Source organism: Olea europaea, unplaced genomic scaffold, assembly GCF_002742605.1.
Source record: "Olea europaea var. sylvestris unplaced genomic scaffold, O_europaea_v1 scaffold447, whole genome shotgun sequence".
NCBI lineage: Eukaryota > Viridiplantae > Streptophyta > Magnoliopsida > Lamiales > Oleaceae > Olea > Olea europaea.
This window is the reverse complement of record NW_019262776.1, coordinates 185,385-196,534: the sequence shown is the minus strand read 5'-3', so window position 1 is coordinate 196,534 and position 11,150 is coordinate 185,385. Positions and strand designations below refer to the sequence as shown.

At 31.7% G+C, this 11,150-nt stretch overlaps 1 protein-coding gene across 1 annotated transcript; it reads left to right on the top strand.

Moving 5' to 3' along the window:
• Positions 1-3,950: 3,950 nt before the first annotated feature.
• LOC111388017 (protein BREVIS RADIX-like) lies at positions 3,951-10,706 on the top strand. Its single transcript, XM_023012673.1, has 6 exons — positions 3,951-4,238; positions 5,499-5,666; positions 9,052-9,440; positions 9,661-9,790; positions 10,016-10,356; positions 10,458-10,706. The coding sequence occupies exons 2-6, from the start codon at positions 5,562-5,564 to the stop codon at positions 10,534-10,536; spliced, it is 1,044 nt and encodes a 347-aa protein (XP_022868441.1). The 5' UTR covers positions 3,951-4,238; positions 5,499-5,561; the 3' UTR covers positions 10,537-10,706.
• Positions 10,707-11,150: the final 444 nt, after the last annotated feature.

The following is an 11,150-nucleotide window of genomic DNA, read 5'->3' as shown; positions in this document are numbered from 1 at the left end:
GACTAGGCTATTGAGTCGGAAAAGTCGAAAATCAAATATTGGGTTATTAGTACATAACGTACTTACCTCTCACAATTATTTAGGACAACGTCCTTATCTTTATTTATTTATTTATTTTTGCATTTTTACATTTATTTTCACCTTTCATTACACAAAAATGGCATTTTCATCTATTTTCTCAGTTAAAAGTAGTGAAATGACGAATATACTCTTTTATTTAAATAAAACCAAAAAGAAAAAGAAAGAACTAGTTGCAATCATAATCCTAATTATTTTTAAAAAATTTACGAAAAAGTCTCAAATAAATTAGTAAAATGGTAATTAACATATAATGTCCTTACCTTTCATTATTATTGTAAAATAATGAATAAAGCCTCCTATTGAAATCTAAAAAAATAAAGAACTAATTGCAATCATAGTTTCAAAATTTTTTAAAAAGTGCAAATGGGTCCAAAGTAAATAATTTAAAAAATTAGAAATTAAATTTTTGTTTAAAAAAATAAAGTGCAAACCATTTTCAATAACTTACTAAAACTAGAAATTAAAAAAATAATAAAATAGTGAAAACGAGTCCCAAATAAATTATTAAAAATTAGAAATTAAAAAAATAATTTTCTTTTTTGTTCTTTTTTTTAAAATTTAAATAAAGAAGCTATATTCATCATTTCATAATTTTTAATTGAGAAATTGGATGAAAATGTGTAGAAATGACTGTTTGCACAATTAATGGTGTAATTAAGAGTGAAAATGTCAAAAAATAAAGGTACTGACGTTTTTTACAATAATAATGAAAGGTATGACATTATATGTTAATTACCTTTTTATTAATTTATTTAAAACTCGTTTGTACTTTTTTTTAAATTTTGAGACTATGGTTACAATTAGTTCTTTTTTTTTTTCATTTAAATAGAGATTTTTGTGCCCCGTTGCGCTACCGTGAATTGAATTACACTCAACAATCTAAAGTAAGAAAAAAAAAGTTTAAATCATATTTAATATATTGATTAATCTTACTTATCATGTTTGAATGGACTTATTTCTGCAAAATAAGTTCGAAAATTGGCTTATTTGAAAAGTAGGAATTGAATTTACGGTTAAATTCATATCCACTATGAAAATCAATGTAATACTCTATAGGGAAATCATCCCCTCTCTGTATAAATATTCCTCAATATATGTCACGTGCTGGAGACTAACTTGACTATTGGTGGGCGTTGCATGGCTCAATTTTGACCAAGGCGACATATGTAGATTTCCCCAATGAGTTATGAATGTGATGAAAAAAGGTTTTCGAGTTACGTATTTCAAATGTTATTTTCAACAGAAAATTGAAAGGCAGATGCGGTTTTGAGGGTGTGCAAGTTGAACGACCGCTCAGGACCTCGAAATTGTAGGGGCACCAAAAAATTTTTTTGTTATAGTTATATATTTATTTATAATTAAATATTTAAAATATAAAATTTTTATTATTATGCATAAGATATTAAAATTAAGAATAATGTGACTAATTAAATATAATTTCCTTGAATATAATATTCTTAAATAGTATTCCTACTTTAAATAATGTGAGAGAAAAGGGAAAAGTTGAAAAGAGATCAGGCAGCTATAGAACTGAGAGAAGAAAGAAAAATTGAGCAACCAAATTTTCCAACAGTCTTTTTGGAGAAAAGAATTAAAAAAAAAAAAAAAACTAGCCGTATTTTCCAATTGCCTCAAAGATAATTAAGGCAGAGAAGAGAGAAATCTATTATTTCTTTTATGGGGGTGTTTGACACCCATTTTTATGGAAAATGAATTTTAGAATGGTAGATTGATGGAGAATGTGTAGATGAAAATTAAGGAAAAATGTTTGATTTACGTGTAATATTATTTTAGTGAAAAATGTGTGGTTAAAAAGAATAGAGAAAAAATGTATTTTGATAAAAATAAGAATCAAACGAGACCTATATAGTAGATGAAAATGGTACTGTAGATGATGCACAATCACCTGAAGATTCTTTCGGAACCAATTATTTCTTTTATATAGTAGATCAAACAATTGGATCGCTTGAACAACAGTTTGATCGATCCAATTCGTATGAAAAAAATTTGGATTTCTAATTTCTTCTAACAAGTTAAATTCATTGGATGATGCTAATTTAAAAGCAAGTTGTGATCATCTTGATATTATTTTAAGACAAGTAAATTTTTGCGATTTTGATGGTGAAGATTTATTTCAAAGAGTTAAAAGTTTTGCGAAATCTTTTACGAAAAGAAATAAAGCCAACTTTTGATATATTGACTTATTTGAAAAGATTGGATTGCTTTCCAAATACATGTTTTGCCTATAGAATATTATTGACATTTCCTGTTACTGTTGCATCTGTTAAGAAATTTTTTTCAAAATTGAAGTTATTAAAATCTTATTTGTGATCAACCATGTTATAAAAACGATTGAATGAATTAACTTTGATATCTACTGAGTAAGACTTTCTAGAAAAATGTTGATTAGAAAAGTTTAATTGCTGAGTTTGCTTTTAAAAATGTGAGAAGAAATATTTTTACACGATTTGTTGCATTTCAAACTTTACACTTGATATATATATTTTTTCAAGAGACTAGTAGCTTGGCTGGTTCTTTGTTGATAACATATGAATTTTGATGAAGTTCGAGAGATACTTTTGAGCTTTATTTATGTTTTTCTTATTTATGTATGGCAAAAAAAATAATAATAATAACATTTAAATATCATGTTTTTGCAATGAAATAATATTATTGATTTTCTTGTTAATATATGTTTTAGTTACTTGAAGAGGACACCATTTTAAAATTTCACATAGGGCACCCAAAATTTTAAGGTCGACTCTGTTGAAAGGCATTCAAAATAATAAATTTATGTATCAACACCAACGTCCCTCCTATTTTTATTTGGGTTTTGCTAGACGAACAAGGTCGAGTCGACAACAGGCACCCTGCCTATAGGGGCACCACATCGCCCCTTATTCAACAACTTTTTGGTTTTTATTTACAATCATGCTATTTAAACAAGAAATTTAACAGAAAGTGATGACAGGCAAGATTTGATATTTATTCATTCGAAGATGGAATTTAAAAAAAAAAAAAAGAAAAAAAAAGAAGGCCATTGGAAGATGGAATTTAAAAAAAAAAAAAAAAAAAAAAAAGAAGGCCATTGGAAGATGGAATTTAAAAAAAAAAAAAAAAAAGAAGGCGAATCACATTCGCTACATCAGCCTTGTCAAATTTCTCTGTTTGAATCGCTTAATTCTTTTCTTTTATTTTTCAAATTTCCCAGTGTGAATAGTTTTATTCTTTTCTTTTCTTTTTTTCTTTTTGTTCAGACACGCAACCTTAAAAACAACAAAGCAAGATCGCATTTATTCCCGATATTTCAAAATCATTAGCTTAAATCATGATCTTTTAACATGCCAAAATAAGTGTTTGTTTGATAGGGATTTTGATAATTGATTTTTTGACCGTTAGAAATAAAGTTAGTCTTATTTGTAAGAGAAGAATTCAAAAATGACGGCTGAAATAGTAAAATAACGTTCAAAAAATTTGATTTTAATTGACTTAAAATTTGTACCAAACAAGCACTAAATTGCAACCTTCGATGATGACAATTCAAACTCCACCGTGATGGACACGTGGCGTACTAATTGCATCAACTAGACATGTGGGACCCCATGTTCTCCAGATGTAAACCAATAACACATTCAAAATTGATCCATAACTGCCAATGCCCCCACACACGCCGTCTCTAAATAATGCCAGAGGTATCAAGGTACAACTTTGAAAAGACGTGGTACTACGTTTTAAACCTTTTGTTTGAGGCATCAATCAGATTTCCCAGGTAGATAACGACGAGAGATAACGGCGTCACATCACTCTATAAATACCTCCGAACTTGATTGCCACTTGTGCTGTTTCCTTGTCTTTGTCTTCAGCACGAACACACACTGATACACACACACAAATATATATATTGAAGCTATGGGGTATTTCTGATGCAGCACGAAGCGAGATTAAATCGAAGAATTTTGTGTTTCACAAGAAAAGAAATTTTCTGATTATCGTGGAAGATCCACGCAAGGATTAATCATGAAGGGCTGTTTTAATTTTTCCTTTCTACAGTGAAACTGCAAAAGATTCAGAGAAAAAACCCAGAAATTTCTAGCTTTTGAATCACCATTGAAGAAGCTTCACAGAGATTCTTGAAGGGTTTTTGCAGTTCCTTTAAGGTGAAACTGTGTTATCTTTTTATTTTACCACTACATTGAGCTTAATTCCGATTCCCATTTAAGTTTTTAGACGAGTGGTTAGCAGAAACAAATTTCTTTCTTTACACTGTTTATTTGAAGGGTTTTGCAAAAAAAAAATAAATAAATAAATAAATAAAAACATGCACAATCAGTTTGTAACAATAGTACGGATAACTTTTAATTAGTTTGTCTGAATATGCATTCCAAACTCGATACAGCATTTATTTATTTGTTCATCATCCAGTTGCTGAGTTGCTCAACAAGATTCTTCTTTTTTCTGAATGTATTTTGTACTATATATAGATTAATTACACATATATTTGTATGACTTTACTTTGGATTATTGCAGAAAAGGGTAAGAAATGATTTGATAAGCATAAAAAGGAAAAAAAAATTACTTATTATTGGGAAGGTAAATATTTAATGAATTTTGTCAGAGAATTCGGCTCTTACTGCACAAAATCTTGATTCTTTGTTCTTCTGCGCATTAAAGCAGATACACTAATGACTACTTTAGGATTTTACATTTATTTCTTTCTATAAATATCCAACCATTAATATTCTTTTCTTTTCTTTTTTTATTTTCCACTTCCTCTGATCTCGAGCCCATTTTCTCTTTCTCTATCCACTTTTTTTTTTTTTTGTTAGAATTTGGAAAGTAAGAGATTGGCATTTATTCTTATTTTGAGAGAATAATTTCTGTTTCTTGATTGTTGGGGAAGAATCTCCACCAATCAGATTTTTCTCATGAACAAGAAAACTTTTTTTGAAGTTAAAATTTTAATAGTTAGGTTTAGGTATCTTGCTTTATATGGTGGGCTTCGAATGTTTTAAAACTGTTAAAACTTATATGGCATGTATTGAATCAATCGATAGAACGAAGGACTTAATAAATATTTCTCTATTTTCATATATAGAGCCTGTTTGGAGTGATTTTGAGAATTGATTTTTTAACCGTTAGGGGAAAAGTGGGTTCCACTTGTGAGAGAATAAATCAAATATGACGGTTGAAATAGTGAAATAACGGTCAAAAAATTAATTTTTTGGGCCAAAAAATCACTCTCAAACAGACTGATAGTCGGTAACTATTACAATTATTTAAGTACTAACTCAAAATAGTTCCATGAGTATTATTTGCAAAGCAAAAATTAAATTGTATCCTAAGTGGATTTATTATTAAATCTTGACAAAGATATATAGTTTTCTAATACATTATATTTTTTCCTAATTTCCATGCAGGTGAAACAGAATATTTAATTTTTTTAAAAAAAGTTGCATATAAATAAAATAATAGAGCAGAAAATGTTGACGTGTATAACGTGCTCAAAGCAACAAGCTGATGATGGAGAAGAAGCACCGAGAGGGACTCCCGGGACAAAAGACGCCGTCAAGACCCTCACCAATCAGGTTCTGAACCTCTCTATATATATATATTGATACTCAAAGATAGATGTGTTTATCGAATGATGATAAATTTTACTGTCACCTAAATTAATGCTAAATTCGAGCTATCATTTTGCTTTTGCTTTGCTTTTTTGCGCCAGTTTGTTTTTCCTTGTTTGCAAGCACAAACGAAGGATCTATAGACTATGGTTGCTTTTATTGAATCCAATGGTGGGGTCCATTGGTGCTTCTCCCTTTTGTGTGGGACCATTTAGGTTGTATTCTAATTTTTAAAACTAGAGACATGAGAATTGATTTTTTGATCGTTATAGAGAAAAGGGAGTCTCACCCATGAATGAAGAAGTAAAAAATAATGGCTGGAATAATGAAATAACGATTAAAAAATCAATAGTGAAATAACGGTCAAAAAATAAAGGTTAAGAATCAACCTCTTTAAAAGAATTGAATACTTGATTGCATAATTTTAATAGGTTCGAAAAGTGAGTTTAATAGTCTTTCTTGTCCATTCAAGAACAAAGTTGATTTTTCCTTTTTATCATTTGGTAATTGGTAAGACAAATTTTATGATAAGGACATGGGCAATCTATGTTGGATCATGTGTTCAAAACTTTGGCCCGTAGATCTCTCTTTTTTATTTGAATAATGCTACTTTGATATAAAATCCCGCCAAATGCCGTGACCAAAGATGCTGTCGTGGAGTTGATTAGATGGGACAGTTGATTGTGTTTAAAATAGTGCAATGATAAAATATCACGTGACATTACTATTATGTCAAACTTTTTATTTCTATAGTATGATTGTTTTTTTATTCTAACAATCTTCTTGAAGTAATAATATGACAGATGATGAGCCGTTGGAACCAAAAATAAATAAATAAATAAAGATGCCCAAATCAATTAAAGCAAGAAAAAAATTTAAATTTTATTACTTTCTACCTTAAAAGGCAAGATATGTTCAATATTTATTGTCGGCGTATGTTGCATTGAACACGGTCAAGGAAGCAAATCTTCAAATTGACTGACATTTTTTACTAGTGGGTCCACCTACATGGCAGTAGAATAATATAAGCCGATGTTTGACAACCATTAAATTTATTTATTTTTTTTGAAAAATGAGTTATAAAATAATGATTTTTCAAAAAATCTATGGTTAAATAGAAAAATTGGATTTACACGTAGAATATTTTATTATGAGAATGTGTGGTCGATACTAAGTTTGAGAAGGGACAAAAAAGTTTTGTTTTAATTATTGTCAAACAGAGACTAAGTCCCTCTTTGACCCCCATTTTGTGGAAAAAGTAGGGGTCGTTTGAGCTCCATTATTTGTAGATTATAATGAGATGAATAGTATTTTTTTTTTGAAAAATGAGTAGTTGAAAAGTTTTTTATTTATGTGTAATATTATTTTATTGAAGATTGTGTGGTAAAAAGTAGGAGAAAGAAAAATTTAATTTAGGGCCTGTTTAGGAGCGATTTTTTCCTCCAAAAAATTATTTTTTGACTGTTATTTCACTGTTCCAGCCGTCATATTTGACTTCTTCTCTCACAGGTGGACCCCACTTTTTTTCTAACGATCAAAAAATCAATTTTCAAAATTACTCCCAAACAGACTCTTAATGTAATGAGAAATAATGGGGTTCAAACGGGGGCTTAATGGGCAAAACAGTGTTTTTTAAAAAATGAATGGTTGAAAAAGGGGGGAAAAGTTTTCGGCTTACATGTAATATTATTTTATTAAAAATTGTGTGGTTGAAAATAAGACAGAGAATGAAATGTAATATAATAAAAATTAATGAGGGCCAAACGAGGTCTAATTGAATAATACCTCACCCACAAATTGAATCTCATTTTTGGCTAAAATATTTATGCCACCCAAATCAAAAGATATGACTTGCCGTATTCTCGAATTTATAGTACTGAATAATGTTAACTATATAAAAAAAAAATGTAGAAAGAAATTAGCCCTAATGTGCACACGCTTATGTTCGCCTAGTGAAAAGTTACTAAAATCTTGTTCTTAATCTCTATTTTGAGAGATACTTGTGTGAATTCTTTGATAAAGAAAGTGTGAAGGTGGGATCATGGGAAAAGACGAGACGTGCTTGAAGAAGAGTCACCTTTTATCTTGTCCATCACTTTGTTCCAACATCAATCCGTATTACATTACGTTTGAGATTAGACAATATTAAACAAGAAAAAAATTAAAGTATTATTTATTTTATGCTGAGTACAATCTAATACCGCATATCAACCATGCATTTACGTCATATTTAGTATGATAGCTTAGATAGTAATGAAAATAGCAACGAAGAAAGAAAAAACTCAAATGTTATTGTACTGTCATCGTGATCTAATACTGCATATGAAACATGCAATTAATTTTGTGATTAGTAAGTATACAGATGATAATATCAGTGCCTGCAGAGTCAAAATAAGGCAGCTACTTTGTTCTCAAAGAGCCAGTGGCAGCCTTGAAAATACTGAACTCTGAGCAAGAAATAATATTTGTAGTCAAATTACTAAATTGTGAAAATACTGAACTCTGAGCAAGAAACTAATATTTATAGGTCAACACACTTCAAATGACTTTGTAGTCAAATTACTAAATTGCTTCTGATATTGTAGATAATATAGCAGATTCTGGTACAAAAGAAGGTGCAGTCTGCTGTGCATCAGTTCTAATGAAGTGTACAGTTCTTTTAAGTTTTAGAATTTTGCTAGCTGTACGTCAATCTCGATTGTACATGTAACATTTCCTTATAGGGACGATAGATAGAGTAAATTAAACCATACTAAGGGTTTTTGGGATGTTTTGTACATTTTACTTTCAGTCCTCTTCTAGAGGAGTAAGTAGAGTAGCCAAGACATCCATACAAGGGATACTTCTATTGTAATGTATTATCGAGTAACATGCATATCTTAGGAGAACCATACCTCAAAAACTAGCTTTTGAAGTTGGAGAGCTCAAATCTAAAATAAACCACTCATCAGAGCCATACTTTCGATATGAAATTCAAGTCCCTTACCTTGCAAAGGAAACCGCGCTCTGTGATCCCTGCACCCACATTGGTCTAGCTTTACATTAGCCCGTGACTAGTCCCGAACGAACACTGTTATGCAGGTGTCACCATCTATGTCACTTGATTGCAACTAGGAGACATTGGAACCTGGTTCTGATACCATTGATATAAAATTTGGGAAGCCATACTTCAAAAGCTAACTATTGAAGTTGGAGAGCTCAAATCTACATAAACCATACATCGAAAGTCCATACTTTTGATATGGTATTTAAGTCCCATACCTTGCAATAGGAACCATAACATAATTGCTATTTTCTATTCAAAAAAATTCTGTTAATCCTAAGAACTTGTAATTGTGATGATGATCAGATCAAGGATATGGCATTGAAGGTCTCAGGATCTGTTAAACAAAGCAAAGGAGAGAGCAGCTATAAGAGAGGTCAAAGATCATATCCTGATTTTGATATATCAGAAGGGCCATACCCTTCTTATATGCAACCAGGAAGCTCAAGTTCTACAGCGTGGGATTTTACTAGCACTGCACATCGTGCTTCTCGACCTGACTCAAGATTTAGCAGAGCGTTTACCGGTGATCAGACCCCTGATGCACGAGAATCTATCTCGACTAAATACGGCGAAGTCATGCTAGAAAATGATGATGAACCTAAAGAATGGATGGCACAGGTGGAGCCAGGTGTTCAAATTACTTTCTTGTCTCTCCCTCGCGGTGGAAATGATCTTAAACGAATCCGTTTCAGGTACGAACTTATCAACAACATAATGTCCCTAACCAATATTTATGCTTCCATCATGTTAACAACTATGAACTGAATATAGTTAAGGTACAACCATATGATTCATTCAAATTTCCAATCTGATGTAGAAAGAACTTGGGACTAATAGGATACCAAATTGTTGTATAAATTGAAAATTTCTACTGGTATTGATATTAATTCAAGATTATCATTGAATCTGAAGCCGGGAGATGTTCAATAAATGGGAAGCTCAGAGATGGTGGGGCGAAAATTTCGATAGAATAATGGAGCTCTACAATGTTCAGAAATTCAATCAGCAAGCTTTTAACACTCCCGGGAGATCCGAGGATGGGGTAAATCCCTTGTTTTTCTTTTTCAAGCAAATGTATATTTTACGCGTTTCTTATATCTCTAGGTAAAGTTACATGCTTTCTACGACTGTGGGAGGATATGCATTATGATCAATCTGAATAGGATCCTGCACTTGAATACCAGTTCTTTTAGCCTTTAGTTAGTCCCTAAATAACAATGCATATAAAGTTGTGAACTAATGGAAACTTGGACTCTTACTGATGCAGAGAAATTCTACTTACTCGATGCTCGAATCTTCCCGGGAGAGCCCGAGGATGACTCCATCAGTAAGGTATAGGCCTTCTGGAAGTAGTAATTACTTCCCACCAGACCATGGTGGCAGTCAGTATTATAATGCAGGATCAAGAGCTTATCCTGTACCAAGAGGCGAGATGTCGTATATGGAAGCATCGAGGGATACAAATGCCTCAGTAGACGAGCCATCGGTTTCCATAAGCAATGCCAGTGACATTGAATCGGAGTGGATCGAAGAAGATGAGCCGGGAGTGTATATTACCATCAGACAACTGGTCGATGGTACTAGGGAGCTTCGGCGTGTCAGATTCAGGTAAACTTAAGTTACAACTTCGAAACAAAATAAACTTCCATGTCTAACATGAAACTTCGTATCAATCGTCATTGTCTTATCTGTCGACTTGTTTGATGCAGCCGAGAAAAATTTGGGGAGGTGAATGCAAAGCTCTGGTGGGAAACAAACAGGGACAGAATACAAAATCAATACCTATAAATGACAGATTTTCCATTGAAAAATCCATTCCATTTTGCTCTAAGTGAATGCTGCCAAAAGGATTAAGCCCCATATTCGAAATATATGGTTGGCAGTTCACAAATTTTCTGCGTTAAGGGATTTTTCAGGCAAAGCTGACATTAATTATTTTATGGGTAGTTTACAGTTGATTTATTCAAATTCATTTTTATCACTGTTTCATTTCTGCCTTGTGGGTTTTTTTAAGCCTAATGGCATCGCTTTTCTCTCATTTAATGTTAGAATCCTCTTTCTTTTGTAACTTTCGGGTTGAATTGAAGTCGTGAGATGAAATTCTGCAACTTAAGTAATTTTTGTTGTGGATATCATACCAAAAATAATATACAAAAGCGAATTCTTTAATTGTGAAAATGCGAAAAATAAACTATCGTGGAAATCTCTTGAGAAATCTTGATTTCGGGCTTAGAAAACAACCAAGCGAACACCAATCAACCGGCTCGACCCAACAACCCTTAACATCTTTAGTTGCCTCAGTTTTACCCCCACAAAGGAGACACTTGGTGGTGGTATTTGCAAGCTACAAGTGGAGGAAGGAGAAGAAGAAACAATGGTTGAATCTCTCTTGCATTCGCCCG